The 23,170-nt window shown below is 39.1% G+C and overlaps 1 protein-coding gene across 8 annotated transcripts in view; it reads right to left on the bottom strand.

The window, feature by feature from the left end:
* PSPC1 (paraspeckle component 1) overlaps positions 1-23,170 on the bottom strand; it is a 93,099-nt gene that overhangs the window by 13,999 nt on the left and 55,930 nt on the right. For 2 of the 8 annotated variants that reach the window (XM_082676032.1, XM_082676033.1), the window contains one exon: positions 19,009-21,424. The exons of 5 other annotated variants lie outside the window; for them this stretch is intronic. In XM_082676032.1, the coding sequence (XP_082532158.1) occupies positions 21,239-21,424 (186 nt within the window). In that variant the 3' untranslated portion in view covers positions 19,009-21,238. Of the gene's footprint in view, positions 1-19,008; positions 21,425-23,170 lie in introns of those variants that run through there. One more of the 8 variants, XR_014298118.1, reaches the window with a different exon arrangement.

Below are 23,170 nucleotides of genomic sequence, written 5' to 3'. Positions count from 1 at the left end.
TCAACAGAGTGTGGCACATGCACTCAGCGGTAATAAGACACATGCAGCACCATATGTGAATCTCAGAAACACTATGTCCAGCGAAAAAGGCCAGAGGCAAAAGTGTGTACCTTGTAAGATTCCACTAGTATGAAGTTCAGAAATGAAAACTAACATACGATCGAAACAGACAAATTGTTGCCTCTGACACAGAATGGATGGACTGGAAAAGAGCACACAAGTTCCAAAGTTTATGAAAACTGAGGCTGTCAGTTTGTTTTGCCAAACAAAACTCACAAATTTTGCACAACAGGCAAGTCCAAGTTTTTAAAAAGCAAAATTTTAAGTATTTTTAAATTAAAGAATCAGAAAAGAATTTATTTTAAAGTTCACGTAGCAACTCAAAATTAAGAAATAAGTACATAGGGTTTCCCTGGTGGAGCAGTGGTTAAGAATCTGCCTGCCGATGCAGGGGACACAGGTTCGAGCCCTGGCCCAGGAAGATCCCACATGCCGCAGAGCAACTAAGCCCATGCGCCACAACTACTGAAGCCCGCGAGCCTAGAGCCCGTGCTCGGCAACAAGAGAAGCCACCTCAATGAGAAGCCCGCGCACCACAACAAAGAGTAGCCACCGCTCGCCGCAACTAGAGAAAGCCTGCACAGCAATGAAGACCCAAGGCAGCCAAAAATAAATTAATTTTTTTAAAAAAAGAAATAAGTATGTAAGATAAGGTCATGTTCAAGTAAAGAGGTAAGAATCATCTATCACTGATAAATATTACGTAACACTGAAATCCGGAAAATACTGAAGAAACAAATCAAAGAGTTAAACTTTTTCTGTTTTAGGCACAAGGCACATTTATTTTTAAAGTTTCTTCAGCTTTGGGATTTCACTGTTGGTCCAATGGTTAAGACTCTGTGCTTCCACTGCATGGGGGCACGGGTTCAATCCCTGGTCAGGGAAATAAGATCCCACATGCTGCACGGTGCAGCCAAAAAAATAAAATAAAATAAATTCAGCTTTATTGAGGGCAACTAAAATTTTCAGGAGAATAATTTACTGATACTACATGCCATCTTTTTCCTCAAAGGTCATACATAACATTTACTGTAGTTATCAACATAAAGTTCAGCAAAGACTCATATAAAATCTAATAAAGTACAAATTGATAATTTTATGAAACATAATTAGTGCCTCTAAGAAAAGTTAACATTAACTCAGTTTCAAAGGCCCGGACCTGTATCTATTTGCCATATCTGCAAGGCAACTGTGATGAGAGAAAAAAGGCCTTGGAAGTGAAAGATACCACTGAAAATTTTCAAACTGAATTTTGTCCCCAAATTCCTACGAAGGCATTTCTAGTTAAACAAACAAACAAACAAACAGAAAGTAAAACTGTTCAAAAGGAAAAAACCCAGCAGCGTTAACATCTTGCGATCACCTAAGATTTCTCAAGTGCCCAAAACCCAAAAGGTTTTCTCAAAGAAAACCTGCCTCTGTGGTCGCATAATGAGGTTAAGTTTTAAAAACAAGTTCAACTACATCAACAAAAACTGCATTTTTAGTTCAAGATGACATGATCATTATGAACTTACATGTTCAGCGTCCACGGTTTTCTGTAAAAGTTCAATATTCCAAGTAAATTATTGCCACATCGAAGAATCCCACAGTAGTTATTTCACGAATTAACCATGTTCATATATAATGAAAAGGAACTAGAATGAACTACCAAATGATAATGTGATAATTATCAGATTTTTGATAATAAGTTTTTTTTTCAACATATACTTAAAACCACTTAAAAACAGCATCTACTGTTACTTACTTTGAAGATACCATGTAAATCAACGAACTAGGAAAAACATTACTGGCAGAATCCATTATGCGTTCATATGCAGTAAATAACATCACAATGTTGTACTGGGGAGAAACTACTCAAACACCAAACAAGTTTAATGTGAATTGTTGTGAGCTGATCATCTATTCAGATGTACTTAAATACAGGGTGGAAAACAGCTGCTGCGCTATGTCAGTGGGGAGGCCAGGTGCTCTTTTGCCCTGGGCACCTTCTACCAAGCCCTCCTTGCTGGGAACCGCTTCTGAGTTAGTGTGTCCTGAATGGTATTTACATGAAAATACACTGAGGTGGTTAAACATTTTAATGCTTTGTTCTGAACACAAGATGCCAACATTTCATCTAAAAAAAGGGACTGAAAAGTCTAAAAACGGAAGGCAGAGTTTAAAACAAAATCTTGTCATATATTTAAAATGCACAGAATGTCCTGGTTACTGATTACCAGAGTTTGAGAAATTACTAAGACTGTGCAAACCAGGCACAAAACCCCCATAAAATACAGTCATAAATCTCACTTAACTTTTTGTGACTGTACATCATTTAAACATGCAACACACCCGCCTCAGCAAAGCTCAGAGGCTGCCCCCTGTCCCACTGCTCGGCCGGGGACCCCGAGCCCCCTCCTCAAAGACAGACAGGACCTCCCAAGTGGTGTGGGTGCCTCAGAGCCCCCTCGACTCCCTTTTTTAGACCATATATGCTACTTCCCGCTTTCAGTCACCACGAAAGCTTACGAGAACACTCAGCTTTGACAAAAAACTGTGTGATATTAAAAAATCTCACTTTGACTTAACTCCAGTGTGAGCCTGGAAAAGCTGCCTGTTCACAGATTCAACAAAATGCAGCGAGCACGTGCAATGAGAGCCCCCACGCCTTAGGGAATTCACAGCAGCATCCCTCAATACGGTGGTTCAGAATCACTGAATTCTAACAGAAAAAAATGGAATTCAACTGAAACTGTTCACGTTACTAATGCATGAGCACTCCTACTGCAGTAAAGCAAAAAAGAGTAGGCAGGCGTTTCAATAGACTCCCCAGAAATCAGTCTGGAATCAAAGGCACAAAATACAGAAGAGCCTGCGCGCAGCAACAAAGACCCAACGCAGCCAAATATAGAAAGGAAGGAAGGAAGGAAGGAAGGAGGGAGGGAGGGAGGGAGGGAGGGAGGGAGGGAGAAAGCGAGATGAAATAACTCGAGTTTTGACCACTGTAAATTTGTGTGCGTGTGATCATCTAGCTATATCCAAATGACTGAAAAATAGGAAACTTAAATGGTATCTAGGTTGAAAATCAGACTCAAGTTTCTCCTTCCGTTTCCTGGCTACAGTTCAGTGGGGCCCATAGGTAACCTCCCTGTGTGTCTCAGGGGGCACCTGCCCCGAGCTGCCCTGAGCATTAAACAGACACCTTTTATTTATGACCATCAATGCGGTGCCCATCTACTCTCCCTCCTCTTCCGTATCCCGGTCATTAATAGCCTTGGTGGACCAAGCCCAGCTACCGTCCACCCCTCTGGACTGGTCTGAATGGTCTGCCTGCCCCCTGGGGTCTCCTTCAGTCACTGCCCAGCCCAAGCCTTTCCTACAGCTTCTCCTTTCATCACGTGAGCCTTGTGGCCTTGGCACATGCTGCTCTAGTCTTGTGTTCTCAATGGGCCAGAACGGCCCCAAGAGGGAGCAAATGAGTTAGATGGCAAAAATCTTAACTCTCTTTTTTTTGTGTAAAGCACAAACACAGTATATAAACAGCTATTTGTGGTGCTGAAGTTTCACTGAATGGGAGGCTTGGCGGTCTCAATCAGACAAAAATGGGAAAAAAAGAGGGCTGAGAACATCCTTGGGCTGGTTCACTCCATTCCCAGCCACAATCCCTTCCTTGCTAAATGGTACGCCCTCAGCCTGAACTGGGCTCGCCTTCAAGTCCAACTTTCCAAGTCTCCTCCTCCTGTCACTCACATCAGCTCAGAAGCCACCTCCTGCCCGGGGAGGCCTCCCCGGCCATCCGAGCTAAAATGGACAAATATGTCTCCCCAGCCCAGTGATGTGCACTCCCGGCTGTGTCTACGGCCCTGGCCCAGCCACACCACGTGCTGGAGAACACTGCTCGCCTGCTCTAACACCCACGACACATGAGGAAACAAAACCACCTTTCCTCTCTGGTCACACCTTGGAGAGAGAACACTTCACAATGACAATGGATACTGGAAAAAGTGACCTGTGACTAAGGCGATTCCAATTTTTCAAATAGCAAACTGTACTCATTCAGTCCTTGGGTGTACAAAGTACACGTAATTACTACTATCTTAAGAGACAGAAACTTTTTAATTAAAAAAATCATTTCATTTTGCTATGAAGTGTTCAAATTTATATAATAATTCACTGAATAACAAACCATAATTCTTTGGGAATGAACACAAGTGTTTTTTAATATTTTATTAATTCTAGGTAAAGCTAACTTAAAATACAGCTTAGAGACTCCACCTTTTAGGTGTGTAAATGAAGTATCTCCCCCTCCAGTATTTCCAAGTAATATAAGATTTAAAATTCAAAGTGAAATTTTAATATGAACAGCAAAGGGGAGGGGAAGGATTCTTCTAAAAGAAAGACTTTTCGATTCTTCCTATTCTTGATATTTAAGAAAGGAACTTCAAGTCAGGCACACCAATGTTAACAATATTCATTCCCATCGCTGAAGAACTGTAGAATTTTTTTAAAATGAAGATTTCTGAATTTGAGTCAAACACCCTCCTCTATCACAAAGAACACACTGAGCCATTATTAAACTCACGCGGTACCTCTAGTAAGGGAAACTGTTAATATTCACCACGTCATCTAAAACTCTAACATACAGAGAACTCTCCCCAGGACATTAACACAGTTTATTTAATGAAACAGGCATCTACTTATGTAACCTAATATTTAAAACACAAGAATTCTTGCAATTCTCATTAGCCAACTTTAGACTTCTTCAAGGCTCTCCCCAGTTCACTCGTGTAATTTCTCTTCCTAAACTTTTACTACTACCTGCAATGATGCCATCAGTTCTTATCCACATCTGACCTTTACTGACTTTATGCCCTTGGCTGGGGACCAGCGGGAATAACGTTAAGTTCTCACTGTCCACAGTAAGGACAGGCAGCACAGCATCTAAAAAACATTAAAGGGACTTCCCTGGTGGCGCAGTGGATAAGAATCCGCCTGCCAATGCAGGGGACACGGGTTCGAGCCCTGGTCCGGGAAGATCCCACATGCTGCGTAGCAACTGGGCCCGTGTGCCACAACTACTGAGCCTGCACTCTAGAGCCCACGAGCCACAACTACTGAGGCCACATGCCACAACTACTGAGCCCACGCGCCTAGAGCCCGTGCTCAGCAACAAGAGGAGCCACCGCGATGAGAAGCCCACACACAACGAAGAGCAGCCCCCGCTCGCTGCAACTAGAGAAAGCCTGCGCACAGCAACGAAGACCCAACGCAGCCAAAAATAAATAAATTTTAAAAATAAAAAACATTAAAAACACACATACCCAATGACCAAGTGATGCAACTAGTAGAAATTTTACGCTATAGACATATTCACACACATGCTCTATCTCATGTATCCAACAACATGCTATAAAGCATGTAACGGGGAAAAACGAAGCATCAGTGAAACACTGTCCCCAAAAGACCTGGTAAACGTACCTAACAATGACCATAAGAAGAGAGAGGGATCTCTCTTATACTCACTGAATTAGAACAATATCCAAAACAGAATATTGTGAGGCAAATGGTAAAGTGTATACAGTGTGCTTACATATGTATTAAGGATGTACACAAATATGCCTGGGAATGCACAGAAACTTCCGGAAAGACACGTAAGAAATTAGTAACCACAGCTGACCCTGGAGAGAGAAGCTGGGTGACGCGTAGACAGCACGAAGAAATTTTCACTGGGTACCATCTTTCATTTCCACGTTTGTGTACCAGATGCATATTATTCAAAAAATTCAAAAATATATTGAACTAGTTTATGCCATCAATAGTATTTGAAGGCTAGATGATTTTTATTAGATGTTAATGCTTTCTAAAATACAATGGTGTGCAAAGGATTATTTCTAGATCTCCAAGAAGGGCTTGAATGAGGCTACAGAACAGGGCCTATTTAGGTTAACTTTTAAACTTGAGGAATAAGAAAAATAGGGGTTAATCCACCCCTGGTTTCCACATTGCTTCATGCTGGCCATTAACCAAGTATGAATAAAATGAGTAATTTGTATTAAATGCCCATTTCTATAAAATGCTTTTGTCTGTAATTAATGAATGCATTGGCAGTATTCTATAAAGCCTTAAAGGCTTCCAATATGAGACTCAGTCCACCAAAAGTTCCAAGGTTGACCTAAACAGCCATCTACAGATGTGTAAAGGGTGTACCAGCCCCCATCCTCTATAATTTTTGCACTGGTGAACTATTTGTTTCATACTTTCATTCATCAACTGGTGCTTACTTTGTTGATGACAATCAGATTCTTGAGCCAAGACCATTTCCTAAGCAGAATGATTTTACATACGCAGCACCCTTTCTAGACGTCAAAGGACCTGAAGACCTCAATCCTGACCTTGCTGCTCTGTTCTTACAGGTTGGTAGCACCAAAATTACCTGCCTTGGGGTTCAAAACCAGTCATTCTTGCCTGCTTTTTTCCATGTAACCTCCCCAACATTCAATTAACCACCCATATTCTGACTTTTATAATTCACCGATACATCTTGATTCCTACTCTTCTTCTCCAATCCTTTTCCAGATCTCAACTGGTTGTCCTGCCTGCAGTCTGAGTACAAAGCCATCCTTCCACGATTAATCTGGTTAACCTTTACGAAATGCAAATCTCAGGACCCTCACTCTCTTGCCAAAAATCTACTAGTGGTCCTTTATCATGGAGTAAGAGCTGACTAGTTTTCCAGTCTCATCTTCGCTAACTTGTTGCTTCATACACCTTTACTAGCCCCCAGCCTTTGTTCATCGTGGGCCCTCTCTGATACCGCCTGCTCCTAAAACAAGACGTAACTCATCCTGGAGATGCCACTCGGACATCTCTACCTCCCCAAACCCTTGGACACGCTCATTCAGTAATTCTCCCCTTGTGTTCCGAAGGGTCCTCTAACCCTCCTACCCTAAGCAACAACGTTCCCTCTCATTCATCCTTTGCAAATCCTTCCCAATTAGTTTATCTTATTTCCATTTCTCTTCTCCAAACTCCCTGTAACAATTTTGGACAACAGGTTCCGTGTGTAATACATCAAGTCTCCAAGTATACCCAGCTCTGCCACTGAACTGTGCACATAGCAGGTGATGTTTTAAAACGGGTAATGGGATACTAGGTAACCTACTCCAATAAGCCCATCACAACAAAAGACATTCTTTTCTGATAACAAGATTCCAAGACTTATTCTATATTCACACGTGCTTTCTTGAATTTTTCCTTTCTTCTATCTGCTTCCCAATTCATGCAGATGTAACACAAGTCTCAAGTTGATTATTAAAAGGTGCTACCCTGCTGGTGTTCACCCCCCTTTCCTGCACTGTCCTTTAGTTACTGTGCTGGATTCTAACCGAGAGAGTCCAAGGTGCTCAAGAACAGAAGCACCTCGTGTCTACCCCACACTGGCTGCCTTGGTCTTAAAAGAAGCAAATACTTTCTGAATGTAGCTGATAGACCTTCTTCAGAATCAGTGATTCAGAATCACCAGCGACTTTCAGCGTATACTAACCTAGGCTCTTTCCAAAAATAACAATAATATATTCCTTTACAATTCATTCATGGGCCCTATACATTTTTAAAAAATCATTTTATTTTATTGAAAAATACAGTATTAAGTTATCATAGGACAGCAACAAAATGTGTACATTAAATTAGCATTTTAATACCTATGTTATTTTTAATGATGTGATAAAATTCCTTTTAAAAAAGCAACACTCACTGTAGCACTAGCACCCATGCTGCCTGAGTGTATGTGTGCTCACAGGCCGTCCAAAGGAAAAGAACTGTTTAGGGACAAACAGGAAAAATATTGTAGTTAACTGTCACAACGAATCCTCCAGTGTTCATTCAATGGTAACCTCACCGAGAACACATACGATCCAGAAAAGCACTGGAGCTGAAGGGGCCCGGTGTCAGTGTCGCCACCACTGTTCTACCAGGGACAGCTCAGGTGGAAGCAGAAAAGGGAGGCTTCCAGAGGGGAGTCTAGGGTGAGGAGGGAGCCACATAAAGACGGTGATGAAGAATAATGGAAACTGAGGAAATGGTAAAGATAAAGGATGCTGGGGAAAAATTTATGGAAAACTTAAATCGTTCAAACACCTAATTAATTGGTCTTAAAAACCAATTCTTTCTACACTATTAAGTATATAGAAAATTTAACCATGGTTCAAATAAATGTATTAAAATATATTTGTATTTCAAATACTACATATTAGCTTATAGAAAAAATTAATTAAAAGTCTGTCTAGGGCTTCCCTGGTGGCGCAGTGGTTGAGAGTCCGCCTGCCGATGCAGGGGACGTGGGTTCGTGCCCGGGTCCGGGAAGATCCCACATGCCACGGAGCGGCTGGGCCCGTGAGCCATGGCCGCTGAGCCTGCACGTCCGGAGCCTGCGCTCTGCAACGGGAGAGGCCACAACAGTGAGAGGCCCGCGTACCGCAAAAGAAGAAAAAAAAAAAAGTCTGTCTAACTCGGCCTGGTTACACTTATTTGACTCCGATAGAAGTCAGACAATATATATACAACTGTAACATGCTGATTATTAACCAAAATGGCACCATAATGTAAACTAGAAAAACTTTTCAGACCTTTCCAAATATTGCATTATACATTTATCTCCCAACTTTTCAGCAGCTATGAGGTCAAGGAGAGAAAAAAATCTCAAAACAGAAAACTGCTTCTTGCAGGTCCCCAGACGATGGAAACCCCACGCTTCCTAACTTGCACACATTAATTTGTATTCACTGTAAAATACCTAGTGAGGAGACTTACAAGAATATACTATGTTTAGCAAACAAAAGGCAAAAACCAAAATGCAGGAACTAAGTACTATCTATGATATAATTAAGAAAAGGGTTAACCTATGTTCTAGAAACATTTTAAAGGCAACCCAGAAAAGCAAACAATGCCTATTTCATAAGTAATTTTTAAAATCCTTCCAATCCACCCAACTGAACAGTAATAAATGTTAAGCAAAAGACCACAATAATGGAAGCAAACAAGTAAAAACAGGATGGGGTGGAAGGGAGCCGGGAGCCTTAAGGACCCCTCAGAGTACGGAAAAATTACACACACTTGAATAGAAATTAACAACACAAAAGACCGAAAAAGAGAAAAGTTTCTTCAAACTATGTATTACATGCTTTTTTGCCTTCGGTTCACACAATCAGAAAAAACCTGACTCTCCTGGAGAGAACACTTTATAAACTGCTTCCATTTCTCCCCAATGCCTGGGGGTCCGGTCCTCCAGTGTGCAGCTCAGCCAATACACAAAACATGCCCTGAGAGCTCTTAAGTTGAAAGATGTAAGAGCCCCTCGAGCACTGTTCCAGTTGTGAGACGCTTGTCCTTCATACCACCAACCCCACCTCCCCTCCCCTCTACCCAACCCAAATCACTCCCTTTACTTTTGCTCTCCTTCTTTCTCCTCATACTTTCTTCTCAGACATATTTCTGTGGAGACACATGTAAGGGTACATACGTACGCTCCCAAATTCTACTAAACACTGGGCCTCCCTCACATTCTCTGCTGGCTCTTCTTGCTCTGAGTCTCCACTATGATGACAGCTGTCTAAGAACTTGCATTTCTCCCCCTGGTTTCTCTCACCACCCACTTGACTTCAAGCACACAGTATGCAGGGACCAATTCCACTTTCTTCATTATTTATGCACAGGCTGAGACAAAAATTGCTCAATAACCGTCTACTGAATGAATAAGCAATCTGGGATTCTTGTCCACACACATTAGCTGGTACTGAAAACTCAAATTTATGCCATTACTCCCTATTTTCCTCCTGGATTTTTCCTCAGACCAGCTCAAGACATGCAAGTGGCAACTGTGCTGAGATGCTGGGAACACTGATAAAAGATGAATAAAATGCACGCAGAACACAGACGACTGCCATACACTGAGAAAGCGACAGGAACGAGGAGGGGTGGCATCCAGCTCTGTGGGATTGGAAATGCTCTTCCTTAAGGGACCTTGCGAGACAGAGGAGACAACTCAGTGCTCATTGAGCAACAGACAGCAGGTCAGTGGGGTTGGAAACACAGAGAGCACATCCAGTAAAGCCCTGTGGCCTATGAGACCAGCTGGGATTTAATTCAGACGGGAAGTATTGCATTTGAAACAGCAGAGGGACTTTTCAGAAGGAAGCACAAGATACTACGTGCAGAATAAGTCCAAGAGCGACAGTAAAAGCAGGACCAGATAAGAGGGTCTTGTAGTCACCTTCAGTGATAGATGACAGGGCCTTGAGAGGTCACTGTTTACCAGGTACAGAAGCTTTATACAGTTTTTAAAACCCCGACAAACCACTGTAGTAACTCAAAACCAAAATATTACAAAACCCAGCGGACATACGTTCCCTCTCCTTAGAGCAGCTACACCCACCCCCAGTCCTGAACACTTACCTTCCGTGTCTCAGCGAAGGGCATCACCACCAGCCCAGCACCCAAACCAGACGCTACAAGGCTATCCTGCATCTCCCTCTCCCACCAAATCACTACAGTCGCCCTCAGTATTTGCAGGGCACTGGTTCCAGGACCCCCTCAGATACCAAAACCCAAGGATGTCCAAGTCTCTTCTATAAAACGGCACAGGATCTGAATATAAACTGTGCGCACCCTCCTATGCATTAGGTGTCTTCGGATCACTTACGGTACCAAACGCAATGGAAATATTATATAAACAGCTGCCTGTGGCAAATTCAGGGCTGCTTTTCGGAACTTTCTGGAATTCCCCTCCTCCCCTCCAAATTTTCAATCGACTGCTAGTTGAACCCGTGGATACAGAACCCAGGGACACAAGGGCGACTGTGGTCTGTTAAACATGCTCTACATGTGACATGGTTCTGTCTGGAATCTGAACAACCCTCACAGATACCAAAGATCCTTCCCAGCAGCGTGTGCAGCTGGGGGCGGGGGCTGGGGAGTGTACCGGCGGTCTGTGTGGTCTACCGGCTCTCTATTTACGACCCAGCCACTCCTGCGCTCAGAACTGTCGCGACTCCCACTCCCTCACCTTCTCGGTGAAGTCCAGACTCCACAGCTTGGAGCCACCTTCACTTCCCGGCTCTTACCTGCTCACTGACGCCCCAGCCTCGTCCTCACCACCCACAGCCCTCCCTCCCGCTCCCGCCTAAAAACCTACAATGGGCAAGTACTTACTCACCTTCAAGACTCGCTCAAAAGTGATCATCTTAGTGAAATCTTCCCAGCGTGAGTGGATATTCGCTTCTGGGTTTTCAGAGCATTTCCCAGTTGCTTCATTACTACCACCTGGTCTAAAGGTTTGATTACAGCTCTACGTATATCCATAAACTCCAAATCCCAAGAGGGCAGGTGCCATGTTTTGTTCATTTTTGTATTCCAGTTAGTAAATACAGAGTCTGTTCTACAGCTGGTGTCATTCACTCATTCACTAAACAAGCATTTAATAAGGACTTGCTAGGAAATGAGGATAAATCACTAAATGATGGATAAGGTCCCTACTTTCTCAGAGCTGACATCCTGGATTAAATTAAGTAAATAAATGAAGAAGAAAATTTCACACAAAGTTTTAGGAGAAATCCTGTATGACAATAAAGCTTCTTCAGGACTTGTAATATTAAATATTTTATGAAGAGAGTATCATAGAAAATAAAAGAAAAGCTACAAAATGCAGGGAGTAAAATGCAGACAATGTGTACAACTACTTCTTGAGAACTGGGAGCTCTGCCCCGTCGGCCACTCCCATACAAAACACCAGCTAATCACCCCACAGGAAAGCAATCTCACCGACACCTCATGGTGAGCATATACTTAGCAAACCCTAAAGTTCAACCTCAAGTTATTCATTTTAAAAGATAAAAATTAACAGATTCAGGGGCTTCCCTGGTGGCGCAGTGGTTGAGAGTCCACCTGCCGATGCAGGGGACACGGGTTCGTGCCCCGGTCCGGGAGGATCCCACATGCCGCGGAGCAGCTAGGCCCGTGAGCCATGGCCGCTGAGCCTGCGCTCCGCAACGGAAGAGGCCACGGCAGTGAGAGGCCCGCGTAACGCAAAAAAAAAAAAAACAAAAAAAAACAAACAGATTCGTAATTACAGACCATGTAACAAGATTAGGGGATTAAAATCATGTAAGGAAAAGAATAAAATCTGGCAGTTACTATCCTATCCTAGACCAGCATTTCCCAGAAGAAAAATAATGTAAACAAAAGAAAATTTGAATTTCTTAGAAGCTACATTGAAGGGGGAAAAAAGCAACAAATGAAATTAGCTTCATAGTATACTTTATTTAACCAAATATACCCAAAATATTATCATTTTAACAAGTAGCCACATGAAAAATTGAGATATTTTACATTCTTTTCTTCATACTAAGTCTTCGTAATTCTGTGTGTATTTTACACATCTAATTCAAATGGTAAATTTTCTTCAATACTTATGTGTATTTAGATTTCATTAAAGATGCAGAAGTAAATTCACATACCCAAGTTGTTCCGAACATGCTTAACACTGTATTGATAACGGAATTTAAGGTAATTATAATACAATTAAAACCCAGCCCCAGCCTCACCCATCCCGTGGCGAAGGCCCAACAGCGACCTGTGGCCGCCACAGGAGTGGGGCTCCTGCAGTCAACTGACTGCACCACCCAGCCCACGACAACTCCGTCCCATCAACACGGACTACATCAAAGAGGATGCTGTCCCTTACCTCCTGAGATAGTCATTTTCCAGTCTCCTTATCTAAAACAGCCGTCATTTTCTCTACCCAGATGACCAGGTGATAAGTTACCTCAGTTATCTGTCACTTTGTTTCTCCAGGTCTAGAATGCAAGTGCCAGGGAGCTGAGGGCTGGTGTGCTTTGTGCACAGCTGCATCTGCAGTGCCCAGACCACAAGATACCACTGCCAACATGGCAACTGTTAAAACCAGTACTGTTTTACATGTTGCTAAATTATTTAATCTGTATTATACTTATATGACCTGTAGAAAAAGAATGACTAGGAACTGGTTGTGACAGGCACTCTTCTTCCGTATTGTTCAAGTAACTGCAAGATAATTCAAATTATCAGATCTGTATTTTTAACCCAGAGAATTCATCCAGTCATTGGTCTAAAAGATCATAATGTGAATACCTTAGCTTACCTTACCTCTAACACTAGAGGCACAAATACTAGGATATGGATTAAATGTACTATTCTTCAAACATAAGCACATTACACTGCAAGGCAGAAATTAAGAATGTGAATATGTATTTTCTATACTGTACTTCCCACCCCCCAAATCTGGAGCAAGAACTTCTGATCACCCTCTTACAAATATTTTACAAGATTTAATGGCTCCAGACAAAGGTCCATTAAGCATAATACACAGCTAAGAAGCAAAAAAAACCAAGATCTTTTAAATTTTCCTAATAAATCATCATGCATAAGTCGAAGTAGCAGCAACAGATCATAACCCTTTTACGACTCCCTAGAAGAACAGTGGTGGGGTGCTGAATAGGGGAGGGTGGAGGCAGCAAGAAGGACAGGGAAATCACAATCTGAGTCAGAAAAATTCACTATGTATAGACTGGAAACAGAAATGCAAGACAGTTTCCTTCTTCAAAATTTATCATTTTTCTGCATTCATGTGCCCAAAGATAGTTAAGCACCGACTTCTGCAGAGATATAATTCACTGGAGTGTCCAAGTACTGCCACAGGACTTCAAATCATACTTTGGTTGAAGAAAACTAGTAATCAACAGTTAAACAAGAAAAACAAATGCATCTAGAAATCTATCCACATAAATTTGCTTTAGAGGATGGATGAAACAAAGCTTTACTCTCATTATCCTGCATGAATTCCTGCTGGAAAATAGGTTAATGAGTCACCTTGGGGTAGAAGCTGAGCCTCCTAAGTCCTGGACTCCCAAGGAGCAAGGAATCTGAATCCTTAATAAAAACGAAGGCAGGGTCTGTGGATGAGAGGACTTCCTTGATCACAGATAACATGCCTTCCCAGAGCCACACCCATTTCTGTCTCACAAAAACAGAAAAATGCTTGGTCAAAGTGGATTTCCTGGTGTTAGGGTTAGTCTGTGGGAAGCGGGACAGAGAGGCACCCAGGAGACAGCTGGGTTACAATAAGAAACAAGTCTCCACACTTGTTTTCTATGCACTGACACTCTTAGCTAACACACACCACAATGTTTTAGAAACTATCTTCCAAGATATTTAGAAGGCTGCAAACCAGGCGATTATTTCTTTGCACTACCACAGTCACAATTTTTTTTGAAGAAACTACTTACTGTCAATATATTAACTATGTGCTCTCATTATGGACCAATTTCGTTGTTTCAACGTACTATGTGATTTTGAATAGACTTTCAAACACATATATACGTTAGCATAAATCCTCGTAAAGTCTCACAAGGCAGGTTATAGCTCTTTACAGCTTAAAATTACTTAACAATTCCCATTTACTGAACTCCTCAGTGGGCATTACTTTCTAAAGTGAGTAACGAAAATCGAAGCTGCAAAGCAAAGGAAATTACATTTAATAAATATACTCATGGTCTTAGAAAATATATTTATCAAATCTTTATCCTCAATCTAGAAAAGCAAAAGACGAGCTCACACAAAGGCCATCATTTTAATCCATCAAAATAGTGTCATATTTACCAGGATGGTAAGCCAAGATCAGGAGTTTTCTAGCACCTTCATCTGGCACACGCATGTTCCAACACACTAACACAAAAACAAATTATTACACCGTTTCATTCTCATACTGGTAAGGAGAGTTGAAAATCAGTTAAGTGAAAAACTTTACAAAATTTTCAAAATGTATTTATATTTCTCTGTATTCCCTCTTCACTTGAATTAACTAGATTTGTGAACACAACAATAAAATCCCAGTTCAAAACGAGCATTATATAATAAACACACATTATGTCCAAGACCCAGCACTCAATAGCCATGACACAGCCTGGTCAAGAATAATGGACTTTTTGCAGTTCTTGCCAGTTGGCAGTAGCTGGGAGAGCTTGAGAGTGTTTTGGTTTGTCTCAGCAATTGGCCAGGGGTCCTACACAATACACAACGTACCAGGACAATCATGTATGTCACCACTAACGAAAATCAACCAACCAAAAATGTTACCGTGCCTCTTTAGAGTAACACTTTAAAAGCAGAGGTTCTCAAAGTGAGGTCCCCAGACCCAACGTATCGGTATCACCTGGGAACTTGTTAGAAATGCCCATTATTTAGCCCCACCTGAGACGGGCTGAATCAGAAACTCTTGAGGTGCAGCCCAGAAATTTGTGTTTTAATGAGCCCTCCAGGTGATTCTAATGCACACTTATGTGGGAGAACCATCAATTTAGAGGGACATCCACGGCTCCTGTATTTTAATTTAAAGCAGGGATTTTTTTCCCCACTGTTGTATCTCGGCCATGGAAAGGGTCCAGAATGCACTAGGCCCACTCAGTACAAAATCAGTACAACAAATAAATGAGTACAGTGAGATTCTCAATGACATGGCTCCCCATAAATTCTTTATGACTGAGAAAGTACCATTTTGTAGACAATTACTCCAACTATTACGCTCAGTTTGCTAAACTGTTGGCTCCATAGTTATTCTGTTTAAGATATTCTAACCACATCCATGAAGATGTAAATGTTCTAACCAACTCAAAGAGTGAACATTATAGAATAAACAGCCACTGAGCAAGTTACTACTGCCCCCAACAGTAAAAAGATCAGAAATTATTAAAAGAGAATCACAATGTCAAGTTGTTTGCTTTTCTTAATATATAAAAACCCAATGCCACACTTGTATCACATTTGATATGAATTTACATTATATAATAATTTAAATATACCCTGAGGAGAAATTAACTAAAATTATTCTGGCAAAATGTACAATAAAATAAGATGGTTTCTCTATTTTCATGTATTACATAATATGGATAATTTGCAGAAAATAAATTTTTTAAACAAACACACAAAAATAAAAATGTATGTAACTTGGGCCAAACATGGCAAAGATAAACATATGCAAAATCTCATTCACAGAAGTCTGGTTGGCTGACATTTTGCATAAAAGAAGTCAGAACTCCAGGAAGAAAGTGTCTTAGAGATCCAGTCACAAAAATATGACATGAAACTTTACGGATTTCTGTGGCTACTCATTTAAGTTTTTTATACTACCTCATATATATAAATTTTCTACCTTAAACTGAGATGTATAACACATAATAAAAATGAATTTGATTTTGAAATGACAATTTCAGAGTTGGAAACAAATTCCAGGTATAAACATCAATTCCAAAACCTTCAATACCACCACCACACTTACATGGACCATCATTTAAGACATACAAGATCCACTTACATTATTACTGAAGGAATCAATGAAGAGCTCTTGTATTTAATGAGTAACTGAAAACTATACTTTTTAAAAAATAAGGAATATTGAAAAGAAAAAATCATGTATTCAAACTAAATACACATCTTAATTCTACCTAATCCTAATAATTCGAGTCTTAATTTTTAGACAGAAGTACCTTGCATAAAATTTGGGTGATTATACTCTATGAAACAGAATTGACATTTTACTTACAAGCAGAATACCATTTCTTTTGAAATTCATTACTTTAACTCAGAATGACAAATTTATACAGTAATTCTAACTGAAGATTTTTAAATAAACATAGTCAATAAAATAGAGTACCTGTTGCAGAGGGAGGAGTTGGTAACTATAACAAGTGATTTGAGCCAAATACAATATACTTGAAAAAGAATTTTTTTAAATGTGTATTATGAACTCTGGCTATATTACTCTAAGAAATGCAGTATCCTTCATCAAAAAAATAAAAGCTTCTCTTACTGAAATAACATTTAAAAAAAAGTACACACTGCTAATTCCACCAGGTAAATAAAAATATAATCTAATAAGAAGTTTCAACCAAAAGGAATACTTAAAGATATTTATAATCTAAACATGGTTTTATACAAAAAGATAAAAAGTCAAATAATGTTCTCAAGGGAACATAGCACTCTGGACCTTTAAATATTCAGTCATGTAAGATTCAAACTTCAACCAGTAATAATGTTATTCAGTAATCAAGGAAACAAAAGAAACTTTCAAAACATTTTTCCTACATTCAGAAGATAGTGCTATTGATTAAAAAAAGAACTAATACAATATATAATGCATAAATCCTGATTTTAAAGATCAGCAAACTATTTAAAAAAGTTATGATCAGGAGGCTTCCCTGGTGGCGCAGCGGTTGAGAGTCCGCCTGCCAATGCAGGGGACACGGGTTTGTGCCCCGGTCCAGGAAGATCCCACATGCCGCGGAGCGGCTGGGCCCGTGAGCCATGGCCGCTGAGCCTGCGAGTCCGGAGCCTGTGCTCCGCAACGGGAGAGGCCACAGAAGTGAGAGGCCCGCGTACCGCAAAAAAAAAAAAAAAAAGTTACGATCAGATACTATTAAAAATAGTGAAATTCTTCACCGTTTTCCCAGAGTGACATTCCATAAGTTACTTAACCACGTCCAACGGGGAAACTGCGCATACTTCATTTTACACAGCTGGGAAACCATACTTTACTCACATTACAACTGCTTCCCATTTTTAAAAATTTAGTAGTGAAGGGCGCTGGAAAGGAAATAACACTTTTGGAAAATATGAAACTACTGTCAATTCATTTAATCCTGATTTATTTATGATGAGATAACCCACGCTGGGCTACACCACTTAAGAGATGGCCTGGCTGCTTACTTGAAGTAGCACTTCTGCCCCAACTCCACGAGCCCCTGTCTAGGAGTATCTAACCAACTAGGAAGTAAAGACAGGAAAACATTTACAACTGTGGAATCTACGAGTCAGGTATGTGGGTGTTCACTCCCTTATTCTTGAAAACAAGTCTGACTTTAAAATCACTGCTACCCTCTCAAATTTCAGGAATATATTTTAACATGTTATTAGATATTGTAACAGAACTCTTATCAAAAAAAAAAAACCCACCACATTTAAATATCACACTACCCCCCAGGAAATTTCCTCTGTTTTTCCAAGTAAAGTGTCCCTTTCATTTCTGACTAGTGCCATTTGACACCAATATCAAATTTTTTAAAGGTTAAACATACATTTGATCACATTCTTTCACAAAACATTTCCCTTCAATCACATATTTATGTTCTTTCTCTCATCCAGAATCTAAGTTGTAATTATAAACCCAACCCCAAATTATTAATAAGTGACTATTAACCATTCATCGTGACATTTAGCAATTACTATATAGAATTTACATATAACACCAAGTTTCTGAAATATTCAACAAGTACGTTTCTGAATAAAATGTGATGGTATGATTTCAATTAGTATTTGGGAAACAAGATCCAATTCAGTTACTGTCATTGCTGATAATCTCTATTTCTATTAAACGGCAATTCCAAGTAAAACAGATATTTTTCTCCATTATTGATATTGTAGGATTAAAAACAAATATTTAATCTCTTCCAATGAACTCTCAGCACTGATTTTAAGCAGAAAAATCCAAAACCTCAATGAAGAATAACAAATTAAGCTTTATGAAATACAAGTGAACCAATAGTTCTTTAAAAACTGGATCTGTCAAGAAGAAAATGAATACATTTATTCTCAAAATAAACAAAAATGGGGAAATTAACAAAATACATTGCTAAAATAAAACAACTGGAAAATGGGTATTCCTTTATTTGTGCATGTTAATAATAGCATATGAAACCTAAATCCTGCAGACTTTAAAATCAGTGTTTCAAATCATTACACAAAAAGAAACATAATATTGTGATGTTATAATACTAAAACTGTTTCATATTATTTTATGGAAAGAATTATGGGAGCATATATGACAAATTCACAGTTATTTAGAAAAGCTAGTACTATTCTTTATTTTTATATTTACTGGTTTTAAGCAAATGACATTCAAATGTCTTCCTTGGTATATACTCTTTCACAAGAAAAAACAATGACTGAGCGAGCCACAGAGTTGTTTAACTGGACAAAAACACTAAAAACTGAATAACTAGCAATTCACAGATGCTCCACTTGACTGTCACTCAGAAGCTGACTGTTCCCAGGGTAAACTTGGTAAGAACTGGAACAAGGGCTTTCTCGATGCAGGGACAAAGCTGTGCAGAGCTCTGTTCTTGGAGCCAGAGTGAGCCGGACACTAGAAAGTTCAGGAGATTAGGGCATCTCTTTGTGCAATGCTTTCAAATGTTCTTGAATGAATCGTATAGAATTTCACAGCCTTGGCCAAAGATAGCTTGGAATTAACATCAAGGATAAAGTTTCTCCCAATCTTACTTCAGCTTTGAAGCAAAATACAATGCTAAACATTACCTAAGAATTATATGAATAAAAATAACAGATGATGGGAAAGGTATATATTTAGGTGCAAGAGACATCACTTAAAAATCATAACTGATGTTAAAACTCCCCGCACTGCAATTAATGTCACAAATCAGAACAAATCCCACTCCCTGCCAACTCACACTCACGGAAACGTGATGAGAAGAGTCTCTGATTATTACTTTACAATCTCCATTACCATGTTTTCAAAGATTTGCCAAAAACAAAAGAATACTGCAAATTTTAGAAAACAATTCCATCCATACTGTTGTGTCTAAAAAATAGAACATAAAATAGTACATAAAAAAAGTATGATACAAAAGCATGCATCTCAATCATGCTTTACACTCAACTGCTTTTACGCAAGAATTTAAATAAGTAACCAAACTTCTTTCTTTCCAAAGTATGCCTTCCAGCAAAAACAGAAACCATGCAAAGATGAGGTAATATTTACATACTGTTCACTTTAAAAAAGCACATTATTCTTCAGAAAAATGCTAAAAGCATGATATACTAACACACTGAAATGTTATGTGAGAAATAACTATGCTATGACCAATGCCTGATGCCTCAGATTTGTGGTTTACATTAAATACATGATTCCTCAAATGTAATTCTAAATTAAACATGTCTAACATACAGAATTTTAAACATAACGAGGACTTTGTTTTGGAATAAAAATCCCAATATGATAAGATGTTTCTCCATACTATTGGAAATCAATCTTCAAAACACATATTTGACAGTAGAGAGATCTGATTCCAATAACACTAGCCATACTCAAGTTAATTCTGTTTTTTAAAATCACCACTTGAACTGTATTCCTGGGAGACAAGCACACCTAGCCTGTCAGACAAGTTTTGCTGGAGAGACTCCTGAGCGACAGAAGAACATTCACAACCCTGCAGAGTCAGGCCACCTTGAACACTTCTAGAAACCAACATGCTCAAGAAATGCCCAATTTCTTCTAAGTCACACAGCAAATCCTCACCTAACATCCAACCTAACAGTATTGTTTGATTTTAAAGAAAATTTAAAGGGTAAGATCTAGATATTGACACCAAATAAATAGCACATAAGATTAAAAATAAGACATTATTTTATAAGCAAAAGAGATTTGCCTTCAAACAGGTTTTTTTTTTCCAAGATTCAAAAGATTTATTTGGAAAAATCAGCACAGGACAAAGATATCCTTAATATTCCTCCTCAGAATATTTGAATATTCAGAATCTATATGAAATGTAGACAGCAACTCTGAGTTCACAGGACATCAACGGTGCATACAGATGTAATCCCCATACCCGCCCTCCCCAATGTACTACTCTGTCTGCCCCTTAGTGACATCAGTTTTCACTAAGCTTCTACCTTCAGGGCAACTTGCACAAACTAAAAAACAGAAAATCATTTGCATTTTTAAATGGCTGGGATTAGTTAAAGCAACCAAAGTATTACTGTTACAGCAAAGTTTAGTAAAACTATAAGAGAATACCACTAATAACATTTTAAAATTATCCAAGATGATTTCTTTATTGAGATTAACTACATAGAATTCACAGTACTATGGCATACTTATATTTAGCTAAAGTCACAAACACATTTGAACATTCACAATGATGAGTATCATCATTACCATTCTAATCTACAAAGCTTATGAATAAAGAAAAATACAAAAACCTCAAGTTTTACAAAAAAAAATTTTAACGTCTACATACAATAACAATAAAACCACTTCTAGGTAACAGGTAAAAGTGTATTGTTTTCCTCTAAGTAGTCAGGAATGAAAGAATGTTTAATACCTACGACGCTTATTAGGGCCTTCAAAGTTGCCCCCTTGGCTTCCTCTACCAAAACCACCAGGACCACCACTACCAGGACCTACACCACTCATCGGTGCTTGGGGGGTCTCAGAGCCTGTTCTACTACCCATAGGTGAGCCCATCTGAGACGGTGGTCCTTGTGGAAATCTATCATTGTGCTATATAATACCACATAATACATGTGAAGTCCATTTGGAACACACCAAATGTAAGTGACAAGAAAAATTGGCAAAATCCCAAGTGGTGGTGTCATGAAGTTCAGCAGAAAGTCCAGCAGAATCAGGATCACACATAGAAGGAAGAAAGGAGCAATTTAATTAGTTACTATGTTTAAAAAATAAAAGAAGCATCTGAATGAAGAGTTACATTTTGCTAATGCTATGCCCCAATTTCATGAAAAAAGAACTGATTTTATGAAGTGAATGCCATCTTAAACCTAATTAGTTATTATTATACTGTTCTGATCTCTCTTTTTTTAATTATTATTTTTTTTGGCAGCACCGCACAGCTTGCGGGATCTTAGTTCCCCAACCAGGGATTAAACCCAGGCCCTCAGCAGTGAAAGGGCCGAGTTCTAACCACTGGACAGCCAGGGAATTCCCTCTCTCTTTTTCATTAAAGTTTATACTGCATGTAACAGCGCCGTGTAATAAAAATACTGTTTTTTTAAAATCAGAGAGACAAAACTAGGGAGCAGCATCACATTGTTTGAAAAAGTAAACATAAAAATTTCAATAGCAGTGCTTTTAACATAGAAAGCATGAGTATAAACACACAGTTATAATTTCAGTATGAAAACTTATGAGGTGTTTTTCTGGAAAGACTATCACTGGGAAAATAGATTTAGTTTTTAAAAGCTGACAATTAGCGTGTACTACTAATAGCAGAATTAAAACACTTGAATTATGTATTTTGTAAAACTTCACAGTAATAACCACATATATTAATCTCAAAGGTTGAACAGAACTCCCTACATGCAGCAGTAAAATATCACTGTGAAAAAGACTAATGGGGATATTTAAATAAACTTTACCATTTCTGCGGGAGGTATGGAAAAGCAGGCCAGTTACTTTTACTTTTAACTCTCTGCTGATGATTATATGCTACACAAAATTTAACCAAAGTATTTACAAATTTTTACTAGCTCTCAGACATTTTACTACAAAATAAGCCTCCAATGGAGGAAACAGGAACACTAATTAGTATGCAACATCTGACCTGATCACAGTCGGTATTACGGCACTGCCTCATTATCTCCCTATATTAACACTCATTTAAAAAACCTGTTTGCATGTCCAATTTGTCCAAATTCTTAAAGGACTGTATTTAAAGTAAATAAAATTTAAAATAATAGAACACCGCATCCATCAGTTCTAAGACGCACATTCACTGCTCACGTCTCTGAGATCAGGAGGGTTTAGAGCTGATGGCACGTCTGCGTTTAACAGTAGCACCTTTTCTTTCTCAGCAGCAAAGGCGCCTTCAGTTCCAAAATTGAACTGCCTTTTCCAAATATACGATCAACTAATTTCCCTTTTCTAAATGTTACTTAGGACAACCATTAAAAAGAACCAAATGAGAAAACGTCTTAGGAATATAACGTCTCAAAAAGTGACAGACTTTAAGGGAAATGAAAAACAGTAGCAGTCTTGCCACTGATTCTCAAATATGAATTACAACTGAAAAACGTTTTTATAATATTTAACCCACACAAAGATATCTTCACACTCTGAAACCAAGAAATGAAATTGTCTACTTTAAATTTAGTATCAAATTTAATTAAAATTAGTAAGTCTATAGTAAGAATACAATGTAAGTTTAAAATATATTTTAAAACTTTAATGTAAATTTTTTACAGTTAAATTCTCTGAAATTACTCATAAATGATTTTTTTACGAAAAATG

This window comes from Grampus griseus (genome assembly GCF_964374135.1).
Source record: "Grampus griseus genome assembly, chromosome: 18".
NCBI classification, from domain to species: domain Eukaryota; kingdom Metazoa; phylum Chordata; class Mammalia; order Artiodactyla; family Delphinidae; genus Grampus; species Grampus griseus.
The sequence above is the reverse complement of the archived record's forward strand: the minus strand, read 5'-3'. Positions and strand labels throughout refer to the sequence as shown.